The sequence below is a fragment of the Lactuca saligna genome, chromosome 2 (assembly GCF_052625555.1).
Source record: "Lactuca saligna cultivar CGN05327 chromosome 2, ASM5262555v1, whole genome shotgun sequence".
In the NCBI taxonomy this organism is placed as follows: domain Eukaryota; kingdom Viridiplantae; phylum Streptophyta; class Magnoliopsida; order Asterales; family Asteraceae; genus Lactuca; species Lactuca saligna.
The window spans coordinates 129,158,418-129,177,638 of NC_136418.1; the positions used below are offsets into that span (position 1 = coordinate 129,158,418).

Sequence of the window (19,221 nt, forward strand, 5' to 3'; positions counted from 1 at the left end):
CAACATGAGACAACGATGGTGGGTCGAGCTACTCAATGACTACGAATGCGATATTCGTTATCATCTGGGTAAAGCCAACGTAGTAGCAGACGCCCTAAGTCGGAAGGAATATTTTGGTCGCAAAGTCAAGTCATTGTCAATAACCATCCATTCGCACTTGTCTAAGCAAATTCAGGCGGCTCAACTTGAAGCCATGAAACCTGAAAATGTGACGAGTGAATCCCTTAGAGGAATGGACAAGAATTTAGAAGCCAAGGGTGACGGAGCCTTATATTTCATGAACTGGATCTGCACACCGAAACACGGTGGTTTCCGAGACTTGGTCATGACCGAAGCGCACAACACTCGGTATTCCGTCCACCCAGGTTCAGATAAGATGTATCTGGATCTTAAAAAGCTATACTGGTGGACTAATATGAAAGCAGAGATTGCTACCTTCGTAAGTAAATGCCTTACTTGCGCAAAGGTTAAGGTCGACTACCAGAAGCCCTCTGGTTTACTGCAACAACCAGAGATTCTAGAATGGAAGTGGGAGCGGATCACTATGGATTTCATAACCAAGTTGCCCAAGACAACGGGTGGACTTGATACCACATGGGTCATCGTCGATAGATTGACCAAGTTTGCACACTTCCTGCCTATCAAAGAAACTGACAAGATGGAGAAACTTACGAGAACATACATTAAGGAAATCGTACGGCTACATGGTGTAACTATGTCCATTATCTCCAATAGAGATAGTAGGTTCACCTCAAGATTCTGGCAATCACTACAACATTCCCTAGGAACAAGGCTGGACATGAGCACCGCTTATCATCCACAGACAGACGGACAAAGTGAGAGGACCATCCAAACACTGGAATACATGTTGCGAGCCTGCGTGATTGACTTTGGGAAGGCATGGGATACTCATTTACCCCTTGTCAAGTTTTCCTATAATAACAGTTATCACACGAGCATCAAGGCTGCTCCATTTGAAGCCCTCTACGGCTGAAAGTGCAGATCCCCTCTATGCTGGGATGAGGTGGGTGATACCCAATTAGCCAGGGGGCAAGCTTCCGACAGTACTCTCACCGGTCCGGAGATCATTTGGGAAACAACAGAGAAAATCATTCAGATTCGTGAACGATTGAAAGCCTCTAGAGACCGACAGAAGAGCTACGCTGATAAACGAAGAAAACCTTTGGAATTTCAGGTAGGAGACCGAGTCCTTCTCAAAGTCTCACCCTGGAAGGGCTTGATACGCTTCGGAAAGCGTTGGAAGCTTAATCCGAGGTACATAGGGCCTTTCGAGATTCTTGCAAGAGTCGGCCCCGTAGCTTACAAACTCGACCTACCCGACGCACTTCATAACGTACATTCTACATTCCACGTATCTAACTTGAAAAAGTGTCTGTCCGACGAGACTCTTGTAATCCCACTCGACGAGATCGAGATCAATGAGAGCCTCAACTTCGTGGAAGAACTGGTAAAGATCATGGACCGTCAGGTCAAGCAGACGAAGCAAAGCCGCATCCCTATCGTGAAGGTTCGCTGGAACGCCAAGCGAGGACCGGAATTCACTTGGGAACGCGAGGATCAGATGAAATTGAAATACCCTCATCTTTTCGCTTAATTGTTTGTAACTTCTTAATTGCTTAAATTCTAATTTCGGGACGAAATTCCTTCTAACGGGGGGATGATGTGACAACCCGAAATTTCCATTTTATACGAACAATATCTATTCAATAGAAGCTAGTCCAGTTTTAGTGATTTTCAGACTTTTCCGAATAAGTTTGTGTACATTAGGGCTTGCGTTTAAGGAGATATCAGGAGAGTGGATGCTCCTGGGTCTGTGAAACTTGAGCATTTCAAAACTTCATAATGTTATAGTCCAATTCTGGAATAAAAATATTTTTTCCAAAAATATTTCAGGACTATAAATAGAATTCTGAACTAAATTATTCATTATTCACATTTCCAACTAGAGAAAAGCCATTTTCTCTCTCACGGATCTTCGGGTTTTCATCCCAAATCGTGAGTACACTTCCCTAGTTGTGTTATAATACTTGTTTTATGCTTCATAACATATATTACATGTCAAATATGTGAGATCCGGGAGTTTACTGCCCAAGAACGTTCTTGGGGAGTAAACTCCAAAATGGAGCTTAAAGGCCATCTAGTCCCATTTCCATGTTAGGCAACTAGTTTAGGATGTTATGTATCATCATTTGAGGCAAGAAATCAACCAAGAACACATAGCTTTTGGAGTTTACGGCCCAAGAGTTTCTTGGACCGTAAACACCAATTTCAAGGGCCAAAAGTGTGTCCTAATTACTCCTAAGGCTTTAGACATTTAACCCCATTTAATCCTAGCTAATTTATGGACTTTTAAACATCAAGAACACCCCTTAAAGGGAGTTTACGGCCAAGGATATGCTCTTAGGCCGTAAACACAAAGTAAGGGCACCAAAGTGTGCCTAGAGTCCCCCTTAGCCTTAAACAAAAGCCTAGAAATTATCCTACTTGTGCAAGAGGCTTAAAAGAATTAAAACATCCATCCCATGAGAGTTTACGGCCGTAAACTCTAAGGGATATGGTCATTTGGCCGTAAACTCCTCAAAGGAGTATTATCTATGCCTTAAACTACCCAAAGGATTAAACCACCAAGCTAGGCTTATTCTAGAAATCATTTAGCACCTTAAAACACCCAAAACCACCAAGAGTAGAGTTCACGGCTGTAAACTCAAGGTTTTACGACCGTAAAATCCTTTTGTGGGGTTTATTGGGTAGTAAACTCTTATACAAGGTCATTTGGTACATTAAACCCCTTTAGCCTTGTCCCGTAGCAACTTAGATGCAACCATTAGGACCTATAACACATATACCAAGTGTTTACATGTTCCTGAGTGTCCCAACTTATTTCATTAAGTTATTATTTGGCTAATTAGTTATATATATGCTCATTATATGATAACTAGGCTCGTGCGTGTGAACAAGTCTCCGTTTGCCACCTAGCACGGTATCCGACACTACAATCCAATCCACTCACCACATGTGAGTTCATACCCCTTTAATTAATCTTTGAAATACTTTTAAATGTTTTAAATACTTTATGGGGGGATACAAGTTAAATACTTATAGTTATTGCATCAATCACATGTGATTACATCAATCACATGTGATTAATAACTAGAAAACCAATGATTTTATCACTGTTCAAACTGTTTATCAAACTGTTTTACTTCAAACTGTTTTACAAACTCTTCTCTTATCAAATACTTTTATTTAAACTTTATTATACTTCTTATAAATTGCATGCCCATATATGTATAGATATATAAGCAATGTTTAAAGGGCTTAGGAAGGCCATCCGCCGTATTTCCTTTTCGCGCTTGAGATGTGGTCTGGTGGGATTTCGGGTAGCCCTCCGAGGGTCGTTTAAATATTAATTATATATCAAATCTACATATATAGACATAAAAGTACTCCTTTATTCATACGTATCAGTATATCATTAGTAAGTTACCATCGGGGTAACATAGGATCATACTACTACAATTTCTAGATCAACGAGTCAGTTCATTCATGAGTCAATACTTATTACTAAGAGTACATATACAATTGTACTAGGACTAGAACATATACAACGATACTAGAACAAGTAACATTACATTACATATACATGAATACGTTAACAATTGTGATCCACTGTATGGGATCATGCCTTAATTGTCATGACCCGAGTTGTAGCCAGAGTCTCTTGGAGGGAGAGCGTGAGTTTGCGTATAGATTTATACTGGATTGACTATCCTACACCTTGCTGCTAGCTACAGCAGGACCGGCAGGTCTGCGGGTGCCAAACGTCATACCTTATTTTTCGACTATACGTTGTCGTTGTTACTAGTCTATAGTATGGTGCAATTTATCATATAAGGCCTTAATATAAATCCGGTTTAAGGTAGTTAGTACAACAGTAGTTCCTATAATACAAAACTACAGTACTACAATGATTTACCCATTACATATATTTAGTGATTATTTCACTTAAACATTAATATACAAACTATATTTTGTTAAATGATAGTTACATTTGGGAAATTACACACTTTTACAACAAACGAGCATACAAAACAGTTAAGCCTTGGTAGAAGGCTACTTTAATAGAAAATATAGGTTTTTCTGAGGAATTTAAACTTTTACAAACAATTGCTTACATTTTACAAACTTATACTTGAGACAGGTTCAAACGTTTTTGATAACAAACACCGACACTAAAATACTTATGAACTCACCAGCTTAATGCTGATAAACTCTTTCAAAATAACTTGTATTCTTAGGTCATCAGTAGACAGGTACCGAGGCCAGCTTTTGAGAAGATGGAGCGCATCCAAGACTCATCTCATTATTTTGATTTACATTATATTTTTGGAGTCTAAAACTGTACAGAACACGCTTGTATTAAAATTATATATTTAATGCAATGGATGATGTTGTTGGCTTATTTACATTTACTGTGTTGTGATACTTTACATGATGTCCTCCGCCCCAGAACGTTTCCGCCGTTCTTAGATTTGGGGTGTGACAGTTGACTTTCGGTTGACTTTTAGGGTTTGGTCAACATGTGGTCTATTATGCCCATGGAGGGGTAAAATGGTCTTTTACCTTTCTGTGAGTGCATGGAAGGGTTAGTCTAGCCTTGTGAGAGCCGTTATTAATTAGGGATAATTACTGTGTGTGTTATGCGAAGGCTAGACCGGTGATTCGAGTTCAAGATTATCTGAGTCCTTACGAGGTGAGTCTTCTCACTATACTTTACCTAGAGTGGTAACTATGTGTGACCAGATGGTCTTATGTGCTTGCTTGAGTTATGCATTTTTGTGTGATATGTATTGTATGCTTATTATGTGTTACTTAGACCGGACCGGAGGGTCCAACGAACTATGAGACGGGAGGGTTCTCAACCAGACCGGACCAGAGGGTCCAACGATCCATGAGACTGGAGAGTCCCAACCAGATCGGACCGAAGGGTCCAACAAGCTGTGGGACTAGACGGTCCCACTGAGACACATTGACCGGGGGGTCTTACAGAGCTATAGCCTTGAGTGGCTAGTTATTTGTGCGTGGTATTTTGGGGAACTCACTAAGCTTCGTGCTTACCGTGTTATGTGTTATGTATTTCAGGTACCTCTGACGATCGCGGGAAGGGACCGACTTGATTGTACACACACACACACACACCTAAGCTGGAGTTATGTTTATTGTGGATCCTGGATTTGTGAAAAACTAATTTGAAATATGTTTTGACATTAAGACTTAAAGTTTTGTAGAAATGTGTTATGTAATTTACGGTGTTTTAAAAATGAAAAATTGGTTGAAAATTTTACGTCGTTACATTTTCATTGAGGTAGAATGCCATTCCGCCTGTGCTTCTTCTATCATTCACATCTCTCACATAGTCACTATCCGTGTAACCGGTAATAATGACTTCACCACTACCTCTTGCATAAATCAGACCATAATCCACTGACCCTTTCGCATATCTCAGAATATGCTTCACAGCCTTCAAGTGTTGAACTGTGGGTCTGTCCACGAACCTGCTTACCAACTCGACAACAAAGGAGATATTAGGTAGGGTATGGGTTAAGTACGTTAGTGCACCAACCACACTCCTATATTCAGTAGCATATACCTGGCTTCCGTTTTCATCCTTGGTTAGTTCTAATTTAGGCTCCATGGGGTATTTACACGCATTGCAATCCTTCATACCTGTTTTCTTAAGTATTGTTTTAGCATAAGCCGCTTGTTTCAATGTGATTCCACCTTCATGGTGATGCACTTCAATTCCAAGATAATATGACAACTTTCCCAGATCACTCATCTCAAATTCCTTATTCATTTGATCCATAAATTTCTTTATCTCTGTATCATAATTTCCAGTGACAATAAGATCGTCAACATATACCCCTACAATCAGAAGCTTTCCATCTTTGTTTCTTGTGTAAACAACATATTCATTCATGCATCTTTTGAACCCTAGCCTCTTAAGACACATATCCACTTTTGCATTCCAAGCTCTAGGAGCTTGGCAGAGCACGTAAAGTGCTTTGGAAAACTTGTATACCTTATTTGGCTGATCATGGTTTACAAATCCTTCTGGTTGGACCACATAAAATTCATTTTCCAATTCTCCATATAAAAATGCATATTTAACATCTAAGTGGTGTACAATCCACCCGTTTTTACCTGAAAGGGCAAGTAGAATTCTTATTGTTTCAAGTCGTGCAACGGGTGCAAACACTTCATCATAATCTATCTCATGCTTCTGTACATAGCCCTTCGCTACTAGTCTGGCCTTGTGCTTTAACACATTACCGTTTGGGTCCCTTTTTAGTTTATAAACCCATTTGAGTCTGATGGGTTTACGACCTGGTGGTAGGTCGACGAGGTTCCAGGTATGATTTCTTTCAATTGTGTCTAACTCACTTTTCATCGCCTTGACCCAATTTTCATCCTTTGTAGCCACTGAATATAATGTGGGTTCGTCCACATTTTGCAAAAATAAAAGCTCCTTAAAATCATTTTAATTATCAGTTAACAAGAGATACTTTTCTGGACAATCTCTTCCTGTCGAGTTTGTTAAGGAAACACTTGGACCAACCGTGTTATCTGATTCCATGGGTGTAGAGAGAGATTCTGGAGTGTTCATTGGCTGGTGCTGCTCATGCGAGGGGATTTGGGTCGAGTCTTCGGTTGCACTCTCAGGGTGCAATGGTGTGGAATGTTGGTTTTCTGAATCACCATTGTGGCCTAGTGATTTGTATGCTTCAAGGACAAAAGTGGCTCCTCTACTTGTCTGATACTTTTCTGTTTCATTCCATGACCACCATTTATTTTCTTCAAATTTTACATCTATGCTTACATACACTTTTTCGGTATCTGGGTCAAGTAATCGGTAGGCTTTACTCCCTGGTTCACAGCCTAAGTGCACCAACTTCATGCTACGATTATCGAGTTTCTGTAAGTGACCGCTTGCTACCCTTGTGTGAGCAATACATCCAAACACCCTTAAGTGTTCAAGGTGGGGTTTTCTTCCTGACCATGCCTCATTTGGAGTTCTATCTTTAAGCGCTTTCGTGGACACCCAATTAAGTACATAGACAGCATGTCGTACTGCTTCTCCCCATAAATTTCCAGGTACATGCTCTTCAAAATACTTCTCGCCATCTCAATCATAGTACGATTTCTTCTCTCCACGACATCGTTTTGTTGTGGGGAGTATGCTGCTGTGAAGTGACGATTTAGACCAATCTCGTCACAGTAAGCCATGAATTGATTCGAGCGAAATTCCCCACCGCGATCAGTTCTAAAGACCTTGATTTTTTCACCCTGTTTCAATTTCAACGAGTATGCGAAAAATATTGCTAGCACTGAATGCTTCATCTTTTATTTTTATCATAAAGACCCACATAATACGACTGTAGTCATCGACTAATAGAAGAAAATACCGATTACCAGAAGGTGTGGGCGGTGATATTGGACAACAAAGGTCACCATGCACAAATTCAAGTCTTTTCCCAGCCTTATAGTTGGTTTGTGTTGGGTAGGGGTTTCGAGTTTGCTTCCCAACTAAACAACCCTCACACAGCTGAGTGGGTGATCTATTTTAGGTAACCCATGAACCATTTCTTTATCTTTCATTAGTTTTATAGCATGAAAATTCACGTGACCAAGGCGTGCATGCCATAGCCATGATGGCTTATCTAAATTTGCTAACAAGTATACAAGTCCAGAATCATTCAAGATAATTTTGTACAAGCAATTTTGAGAGCGTTTTACCTTCATAAGTAATTTCCCGTTCCTATGATGAATCCACAGAAAAAAGCCACGCATCAACACTTCATCTGCATCCTCTACGAGTTGTCCCAAGCTTATGATATTGCTACATAAGCTTGGGATGTAGTACACCGCTTGTAGCAATCGTTGTTCACCATTTTTGCATTGAAACAAGATCGAACCTTTACCTTCTATACACACCTTCGAACCATCCCCAAACTTTACGTGTCCTCGGACACTAGTGTCAAGCTCAAGAAACTTCTCTTTCTCGCCCATCATATGGTTGCTTGCGCCATTGTCCAAGTGCCACATGTTGGACCTATTGAAGTCATCACTAACAGATCTCAACTTTGGAGTTACTTTTTCCACATTTAAGAATACCTCTTCATACGATTTCATTGTAGTAGTACTATCGGCTCATCATCGTCATCTACTTGTGCTAGGTTAGCTTCTTGATTTCGATTAGCCTCTTGATTTCTTTCTCGTCGTGGATTTTTGCACTCGGCAGCATAGTGATCGTATTCTTGGCAGTTATAGCATTAAATCTTGCTTTTATCACGATTCTGGAATGAACCACAACCTCCTCCTCGTTCTTGGGAAGTACCACCTCCCCGACGGCCTCCCCGGTTTTTATGGTTGCCACCTGTAACACCCATAAAATTTGAGCCAAATTAAAACATTTTAATTCATTCAAAAACCATTAAGTTCATACATCTCGTTTTCAAAATAGTTTAAACATCAGAGTATCCCCCAGAACCATATCACATAAATCATAAAACATGAGGAGCGGTACGATCACGCCTTCGCCTTGCCACGATCTCCTGAAGTACCTGAAACAATACACTGAACTGTAAGCCCAAAAGCTTAGTGAGTTACCCCCAAAATACCAACCACGCATAAACATACTCATAACATATCACAAATAGAACAGCCACGCACATCGGGTCTACTGTTTGACTGGTCCGCCCGCACCGGGCCTTCAGTCCACCTGGTCCACCCTCCGAGTCTAACCATGTACATCGAGTCTAAAGTGTGATTGGTTTGCCCGCACCGGGCCTTCAGTCCACCTGGTCCACTCTTTGAGTCTACAGTATGACTGGTCTGCCCACATCGGGCCTTCAGTTGGCCTGGTCCACTCTCCGAGCCTCAGCACGTCTGGTCCGCCCTCTTGGGCCTTCAGCCTATCCGGACCGCTCGCTGGGCCTTCGGAATATCCGGTCTGCCCTGGGTATGTTGGCCTACAGCACAAAGCAGGACCCGCCTCAACCCAACCCCCTGTCACACAACCATGTGCACATAAACAATTTATCGCATAACAAACCCTTAACCAGACAACAGTCTAACAGATCACATAGCATATCAACATCCTACCCAGGATACCGACCTAACTGGTCACTAGCATAACATTAACCCTATATACCGGGTACCGACCTTAACCAAGTCACTAACGTAACATTACCCTAATGCCACACTCTCGGCTAACAACACTGATAAATCTAAGCAACTAACCACCCTGGATACTTGCTGTTTTACTGAAGAATTTCCAATTCTCCCCACTTAGTGTACCAACTACTAACTTCCGCTGACAAACCGGCATGACTCGATCGACCTTACTTGATAAAGTTCCCCCTCTTCCCCAGGAACTAAATCCCTCCGGAGTGAGCAACCTCCACAGGTCACTCGCCCGACATCGCACATCCTGAACTCCAACGAAGTTCGAATCTCAACTGAACACTTCTCGCAACGCAGTTGCTATTCCTAGCAACGAGATCGTATATCCAATTTTCCGATCACCCATCCTCTTGGATGCTAACCGACTATAACCCCTAGCTACTAAGATCCTCAAGTGTCCAACCTGATGGAAATGATAACAAATCCTCATATCCTGCACCGGGGCCGACTGACGGCAATCCCTCGCATAATACCCCTCTCTCCCGCACTTGCGACACGTACCACCGGATCGGCAAACTCCGGCATGACCCTTCCCACACTTCTCACAAGTGTGGTTGCTCTGACCTCCAACCCTAGAGTCAACGGTTTTAGACCGTTTCGGCGCCGGCTGCGACTGCACCGGGGCCTACCTCTGCTTCCCGTAACTCCAACTCCATCTCTAACTCCGGCCGCCTAAATGCCTCCTGCAGCTCTAATAAGGTATCACACCTCTGCGTGGACACAAACTGTCTGATGTCCCTCTTGAGCACACTCAGATATCAGGACATCTGAGCCTACTCCAAAGCAAACTCTGGGCAAAACATCGCTCTCTCAGTGAACCTCCTGGTGATCTCCGTCACCGACTCTGAATCCTGCTTCAGCTCCGGGAACTCCTGAACCAATCTCTCTCTCTCAACCCGTGGAACATAACGAGTGCTGAACATCTCCCGCTTAATCCCGCATACTATAACAAGTACAAAACACCTCAATGATCCCAAGTAGCTGCAGCTTTCTGCTCCTCAGAATATGTCCCAATAACAAGTCCCCACCAATCCTTCGCCCCGGACTTTAGCAGGTTCAGAGTGTGGCTGACCTTCTGGTCAGTAAAACATGAACATATAAAGCAACATCCCTTCACTTCATATGTTACCCCATGGCTATAACTGGGTCCCGAACCCTATCGAAATTCGGGGCTTCGTATCATCGAAGTCCCGATACTAGAAAGCCTAACTGGCTCCTCCCTCTGTCGTTGTTACAGCTGCTATAGCTGCCACGACAATCATCTCTGCACTAGTTGCATAGCGCTCGTCGAAATACTCCACCATAATGGTCTTGATAGACCTAAACATCTCCGCCAACTTTCCCCGAACAATCTCAATCACCTCCTCCCGGATGATCCTACTGACGCGGTCCTCTAACAATGTTGGCCTATCCTAGCTGCCAACTCCCGATCCTAACCTGGATCCGGTCTCAAGACGTCTCGTAACCACCATTCTGGTAAGACACCAGAAAGATCTCTAATAATGCATAATATAATTGGGGACCAACTCCTTACCCAACCCTAGGGGTTGGGACTTCCTTGCTACGCGTATGGGTCCTGTGCTTTCAGTAGTACGGGCCCATACTACCTTCCACACCTACCCATATTTGTCTCAAGTATCATCACAATGCTCTAACAATGTACATAACATAGTGAGCACTCAATCCTCACTCGTAGAGGAATGCTAAATATCTCATAACTGGCCTCCCGGCCTCACACAACCCACTTATCCATGAAACTTCCACCAACCCTGCAGCACTAATGTATGCTAGTCATACATAACGCTAGACCCTATAGACTTTCGAATATCCAATCCTACCCTAAGCTCCCAATCAGACAAGAACATAACATAAGGCCAAATCAAACATTCTCAGGCTATAAGATCTTAATTATCTATAACCGTGATGCATACACAAGACAACTACAGTAATGATATCAATTTCACAAAAAGGAAACTCTAGGCTAGCAGGCACCATGTAATCAGGCAATTCTATCATGCAATTCCTGAAGATCCCTAACCTAGTACTAGCATGCTGTTCTAACATATCACATAATCAAATAACTTGTATGGTATTTTGGGGTCTACTTACTGGCTCTGGCTGATCGTACCCTCTGCGTCCTCCTTTACTTATTTGGAAAAAAACCTTTTGAAAACCATTTTGAAAATCCCTCCTTGATTTGAGACTGGATTCACACGAATGTTCCTCCAATTCACTCAAACCAAGGCTCTGATACCAACTTGTAACACCCATAAAATTTGAGCCAAATTAAAACATTTTAATTCATTCAAAAACCATTAAGTTCATACATCGCGTTTTCAAAATAGTTTAAACATCAGAGTATCCCCCAGAACCATATCACATAAATCATAAAACATGAGGAGCGGTACGATCACGCCTTCGCCTTGCCACGATCTCCTGAGGTACCTGAAACAATACATTGAACTGTAAGCCCGAAAGCTTAGTGAGTTACCCCCAAAATACCAACCACGCATAAACATACTCATAACATATCACAAATAGAACAGACACGCACATCGGGTCTACTGTGTGACTGGTCCGCCTGCACCGGGCCTTCAGTCAACCTGGTCCACCCTCCGAGTCTAGCTATGTACATCGAGTCTACAGTGTGATTGGTCCGCCCGCACCGGGCCTTCAATCCACCTTGTCCACTCTCTTAGTCTACAATATGACTGGTCCGCCCACACCGGGCCTTCTGTCAGCCTGGTCCACTCTCCGAGCCTCGGCACGTCTGGTTCGCCCTCTTGGGGCCTTCAGCCTATCCAGATCGCTCAATGGGCCTTCGGAATATCCGGTCTGCCCTTGGTATGTTGGCCTACAGCACAAAGCAGGACCCGCCTCATCCCAACCCCCGTCAAACAACCATGTGCACATAAACAATTAATCGCGTAACAAATCCTTAACTAGACAACAGTCTAACAGATCACATAGCATATCAACATCCTAACCAGGATTCCGACCTAACTGGTCACTAGCATAACATTAACACTATATACCGGGTACCAGCCTTAACCAGGTCACTAACGTAACATTACCCTAATTACCAGGTACCGACCTTAACCAGGTCACTAACATAACACCATCCCAAATACCAGGATACAGATCTAGCAAAGTAATAACATAACAACAATACCCGGATTTCCATCCGATAAAGGGTCGGCCTTGGTGCTGTCGACCCTGTCGATATAGTGAGGATAACTCACCTGAAATGAAGAACCGAACCATGGAAGCACACACCCAAAGCACTGCTCCAAACTCCAATACCTATTGCCATCAATGGACCATTGACATAAATAACCAATTACCATAACACCCTTGAAGGTCAAAGTCAAAGTCCAGGCCAAAGTCAACTTCCTGATTGACCCTACTCGCCGAGTCAACGCGTTGACTCGTCGAGTCCTCATGCTCTGAAAACTCTTAGTACACGACTCAACTAGCCGAGTCACCCCAAGACTCATCGAGTCCAACGATCTCCGAGTCCCATCCTGTCCAACTCACTGAGTCACCCCTCGACTCATTGATCTGCGTCTTAACCAGAAGAGGTTGGTGTTCTGCAACCAGACTTGCCGAGTCCATGAACAGACTCGCAGAATCGAAGGCAAACTTCAACAGACTCGCCAAGTTGTTCTTCCAACTCGTCGAGTCCATGCACATGTTCTTACAACTCGTCAAGTACACCCATGTGACTCGCCGAGTCTCTCCAGTTCTCAATCTATACAGTGGACTTTCGAGCCATGCAGGGGCTCAAATCCATAGATCCACTCTTCTACATCCTAACCCTCACATAAAGTTGCAAACTTTACATGAAACCAAGGAGATATAAGCCCAAAACACTCTAGGGCTAGGGTTAAGGACTAGGGGGCTTCACCAACAACTCTTAGACAGGAGCTTTATGACATTCTAGGCGATCACAAGTCTAGATATGAAGTAGTAACCTCAGATCTAAGCCTCTAACTCGAAATAGCTCACAATCAAGCTAAGGAACTCCAAATCAACCACCAAGGATGAACCAAAAAGGAAATAGCTTAAGATAATGGCTCCTTACCTCTGAGATATGCCTAAACTGATGTAGATTCCAGATCTACTCAAGCCCCTTGATGCTAGCCTCTAATTTCTCAAGCTCCTTCCACCAAATTCCTCTTCCAATATCCAATCTCCTCAACAATGGGGTCTCACACGAAAATTAGGGTTTCTGGATCTCAAAAGGGTAGCAAAGAGGCTGAGGGTGGGTTATAATGTGCTTTATATAGGGCACAACCCCCGGGATTAGGGTTTTCTCTCTACAGCACCAACTCGTCGAGTCCAAGTCATCGACTCGGCGAGTTGGCCACTTAACCCACGACAGATTCCCACTCCGACTCGGCGAGTAAGCATGCCTACTCATCGAGTCCCTTTCCTTAGTTTACACTTTAAGTCCTTCAATAGTACCTCTGGAATTTGGGGTGTTACAACTCTCCTCCACTTAAATTAGGCTTCGTCCTCGAAGCCTACTGCAGCATACGCCTCAGAACAAACCCCTTGCACTGCAGTCTCCGACTTCTCAATCAACTCATGCTCTTACTAACCCTACTTCTGCATCTCCTTTAAAATGGCTTATTCTCACATGGAATCCTTGCCACTAATCCAAGCCGATCATCGGCCTTTCAACTCAATAGCACCACGAATCACCCGATAATACTAACCCTTCTTATCAGGAACACACCTTCGCGCCCTGCGAACGCTAGATACCACAAACAACCACTGAGCTCTGCGAAGACACTAATCCATCTTCCTTTGCCCAAAATTGGTGATAACCCTGATAACATGCAACCTGGAACGAATCCTGTTCCGCCCTCTGGTTCTATCCCTTACGCGCTGATAGGATACTGCATCCCTCAGCTCCCATAACCCATCAACCAAACATATCTCATAACCGCTCGTACCTGGCCCAATCAGCCTTGGGTTGAAATACCAAACACACCAGGTCGAATCAATCATAGGGTCTAGTCATCTTCATGATGGAATACCCCAGATTAAAATACTTTCACATACATAACTCAAGCCTACAACCATACTAATAACTAAGGTCCTTGTCCTTGCATCTCCCTCGAACCCTTCGGTTCGACACAACAGAGTGCAACCCACTCACACCTCCCTATCACAATCTTTAGGTCCTTGACCCCCGATTGTAATATCCTTATACAGTCCTCAGCACCGGTCCAGACTACTCCCGAGTCTGTTAACATGTTGTCTCACCTTCCTCTATCCCACTCTCCAATCTGGAACCACTATCTTCCTCCTCTTCCAAGGAGACTGAATACATGCATGCGCATCATCCAATATTGCCGCAACGTCAACGGGCATCCAACCCTTATGTGCTTCCATATATCTGGTACAATCCCATTGCTTACCACCAATAACCGAAGCACTTTCGATCATCCTTTTACTCTGCTGCCTTCCTCTCATAGGACCCATACTCCTTCCGGAGCTACATACCTTTCCTTTCCAAGAAGTCTACTCAACAACCCTTACCGCACCTATAAGTGCCACTGAGCTAAACTCCACTCTACACTATCCATGTAGAGCAACTGTTATCCTCGAACTCCCATATACTCCGAATCCGATCATATAACTAACTAGGCCCACGCACGGCCTCCAGCCAACTCCATCATCATGATCAATACTTGGGGCTAGACCATATCGATTACTATTGCATGGCGACACAGTCACTCATTCTCCGCATACATATCTACTAACACATACAGAGTCTTCAACATGACTGGACCGCCTTACCAGGCCTTCAGCCTAGCTAGACCACTCTCAGAACCTTCAGCATGTCTAGACTGCCCTCCTGGGCCTTCAACCTGTCTGGACCGTTCCCCGAGCCTTCGGCCTGACCGGTACGCCTTCCGGCCTTCAGTCTATCCGGACTGCTCAAAACTATCATACGTTACCCTGAACCATCCTTCCCGGGAATCTCTCCCATGCAGTCTGTTCTAGCCCTCTTGGGGTTCCGAACTCCAGTTCCGTTCTCGGAATCCTTTCCATGGCTTAAACCCATGCCTCACATCAACCAACTACATTACCTGAAACCATGGTCTGTTGCCTGCCCCACTTGTCTACCACTTGCTCCAATCATGCCACACTCTCGGATAACAACACTGATAAATCTAAGCAGCTAACCACCCTGGATACTTGCTGTTTTACTGAAGAATTTCTAATTCTCCCCACTTACTGTACCAACTAATAACTTCCGCTGACAAACCGGCATGACTCGATCGACCTTACTTGATAAAGTTCCCCCTCTTCCCCCGGAACTAAATCCCTCCAGAGTGAGCAACCTCCATAGGTCACTCTCCCGACATCACACATCCCAAACTCCAAGGAAGTTCGAATCTCAACTGAACACTTCTCGCAACGCAGTTGCTATTCCTAGCAACGAGATCGTATATCCAATTTTTCGATCACCTATCCTCTTGGATGCTAACCGACTACAACCCCTAACTACTAAGATCCTCAAGTGTCCAACCTGATGGAAATGATAACAAATCCTCATATCCTACACCGAGGCCGACTGACGGCAATCCCTCGCATAATGCCCCTCTCCCCCACACTTGCGATACGTACCACCGGATCGGAAAACTCCGGCATGACCCTTCCCACACTTCTCACTAGTGTGGCTGCTCTGACCTCCAACCCTATAGTCAACGGTTTTGGACCGTTTCGGCGCCAGCTGTGACTGCACCGGGGCCTACCTCTACTTCCCGTAACTCCAACTCCATCTCTAACTTCGGCCGCCTGGCGGCCTCCTGCAGCTCTAATAAGGTATCACACCTCTGCGTGGACACAAACTGCCTGATGTCCCTCTTGAGCACACTCAGATATCAGGACATCTGAGCCTGCTCCGAAGCAAACTCCGGGCAAAACATCGCTCTCTCAGTGAACCTTCTGGTACGTATATGCAATTCTTGAATTCAGTTGTACTGCACGTTGAAAGTTCTTGAGAGCAGTTTCGTGGTCTTTTTGCATACTAAAGCAATTTCCCATTGCACACCTGTCACATTTATATTTAAAAAATAAATAAAATATAAAAAATATGTCCTTATAGAAGACATAAGTCAACCACTTATATATTTAAAAATGGTTACCGTGATTTAGGGCTAATCGATCCGTTGATATTAGCTCTTGTGCCAAATAACTCAACCTCATATCCTCCTTTAGGTGCTACAACATACGAGACCAAAGCTTATGTAAAATTACCATTTTGCCCTCTAGAGGTTTAGTTATAGTGTTATAATACCAATGAGACTTACATATAAAAGAGTAGAATAAATATCCATTCCTTCTAAGCTATAAGTACAACAAAAACACACCTTCCTTTCAACTATCTCCTGTCAACCTCCTCCTGAACCTCTCCAGCTGTAGACAGACACCAGATACAACAATTATAAACCCTCTCTCTCTCTTAATAAAAATAAAACATGAAATGATGTTCTTACCTGGAGATGTACTCCCAGGTTCGCTTGAGCATCGATCAGCTTCAATGTTGAACTCCTTTCATTTCATATATACGATAAACTTGTTAGGATTCAATAATAACTTCTGATCTGAAGGAATAATATGTCTGAATGCATACATACCCTTTCAACATGACAGATCTGGAAAGATGCAAACTTATCTTTCAACTCCTTTGCTACTTTGCATAAGCTTGTCATGTTCTGGGTTTTCGTTTTCCACAAACCATTCACCTGTTTTTTTTTTCATAACACTTACCACATTAACAACATAAACACCACTATAAACCTTTAAAATGTTTCAACACCAAAACTTATGTTTATGTTTATTCACCTCCTATTTTATACTTACTTTCTAATTACTTCCTTATAAGTAGCTTATTAAATTAATATTAATATAAATGAAATGTTTATACTCAATACTTGAATGTTTAAGAATATGTGATTTTCCTTCAAATGTGAAGTCATTATCTTGGTAGGAAGTAGATATTGTAGAGTCGATATTTAGAAAAAAGTAGAATCTAAGGTTTCTATTTCAAATACAAACACAATAAAGAGTTACAAAAAGGCCTCCATAAAGTGTCATGTGAAGGAAATGTGGATTTTGATCTTAAAGGCAACATCTTTAATCATTAGCCACAAAAGGAATGTCATGTTCCATTTACTATTTTATTTTTGAAGTTTTTAGCATGGCATATATTACAATTCTATCCATTTCTAATCTATCATATCAATTTGCAGTGGTGTAACTTTTACTGGAAACAAAAATAAAAAAGGAAAAAAAAATATACCTGCATACAAACAAGTTTTGAGTCTCCTTGCACACGGATATGCCTAAAACCTTTCTCATGCTAGTAAACAAAGCACTGCCTAAATTACTCATATAAGTTGCATAATCCCATTGAATATATTTACCACTTTTATCAAGAAATAGTTCAGCAAGCCCTAAAAACTAAAAGATGGCAAGTGATTTGTTGACTATTTTGTATGATGGAATCAGAAAAAGGAATGGAATGGTTCATTCCATTCCTTTCCATCCAATCAAACAAACCATTTAATAGTTTAAAATCATTATGATTTGTTGACTGTTTTTAATAATTGGGATTGCCCTTTTCTTATTATTTGTGCAGGAACTTGTGGAGATGATTTTCCAATCTGCAATGTAGGTTTTAGAATTTCCAACAACTAGAAATTCGTTGGTTTTTACTTTTTAGGTTAGACGTCAATAAGGCAAAAGAAATCCAAGGTTTCTATACAATGCGTCTTTACTCTCTAGTGTGAAAAATTAAGTAAATTAAAGTTTATATGTGAAAAGCGGATTAGGATATCATAACAAATTCATGGGAAGGGAAGGTTAGTCAAATAGCACAAATCATGGCATACAGTTGTATATATGAGAAGGTGATTCAACTTGATTAAATGTGATTTTAAAACTCAGCTAAACCTAGAAAAAGAAGTTGATAGTCACTCGATCGATTGACTTATCTAATCATGCGAGTATGGAGTACCTGTTTGACTTCGAGTGGAGAACAGATGTGCGTCAATGGGAGGGTGTGGAGGACGATGGACCGACGACGATGGACCGCCGACCTAGAAAACGAAGTTGAGTCACTCAATCGATTGACTAATCTAATCATGCGAGTATGGAGTACCTGTTTGACTTCAAGTGGAGAATAGAGTTGCGCCAATGGGAGGGTGTGGAGCGGCGATGGACCGGCGGCGATTGACCGGCGACGATGGGTCGGCAGGATGCTGTCAATTTTGGTGTATCGATTTAGGGCAAAAGAGAGCGTATTGAGTCGATTTTGGGCATAGTACTGTAGTCAAAATTAGTCAACCTTGTTTATCTCCTTACTAAACCAATTAATCGTGTTTACAAAAAATTATATGTATAATTAATTTGGTCAAAATTAGTCAGTCAAAATTAATCAAGTCTTCTTATTTAGTCAAGAAATAAATACTACTATGATTTTTTCTAATGTGTTTCTCTTTCTATTTTTTCAACTTTGTTCAAATATTTTTATAATAAACATGTTTGATAAATACCAGTCAATAACGTAATGAGTCTTAACAAAATTATGTATAAAAAAAGTTGTAGTTATTTTCAAAAATAAAATATATTAATTAAAAATATTTTAGTTTTTATTAATTGAAAACTATAATATATATAATCAGTGACCATTGCTTTATGGTCACTAAATGTTATTTTCTTGTAATTCATCAGTGACCACTATTGAGTGGTCACTAATTGTTTTTCCTCATTTAAAGAGTACTTAAAGAATAGGTACGTGGTATTGAACAAAAGTAATCAGTGACCATTATTTTTGGTCACTAAACCTTCAATACAGTGACCATTTTTTTCGTCACTAAACTTCTAACATATTGACCATTAGTCTTAGCCACTATATAATTAACATAGCGA

At 42.0% G+C, this 19,221-nt stretch overlaps 1 protein-coding gene across 1 annotated transcript; it reads right to left on the reverse strand.

Annotated features, from left to right (window-relative positions):
- Positions 1-7,608: 7,608 nt before the first annotated feature.
- On the reverse strand, positions 7,609-8,214 carry LOC145030078 (uncharacterized). The gene has a single exon (XM_078978506.1). It carries the CDS (start codon positions 8,212-8,214, stop codon positions 7,609-7,611), a length of 606 nt encoding a protein of 201 aa, XP_078834632.1.
- Positions 8,215-19,221: the final 11,007 nt, after the last annotated feature.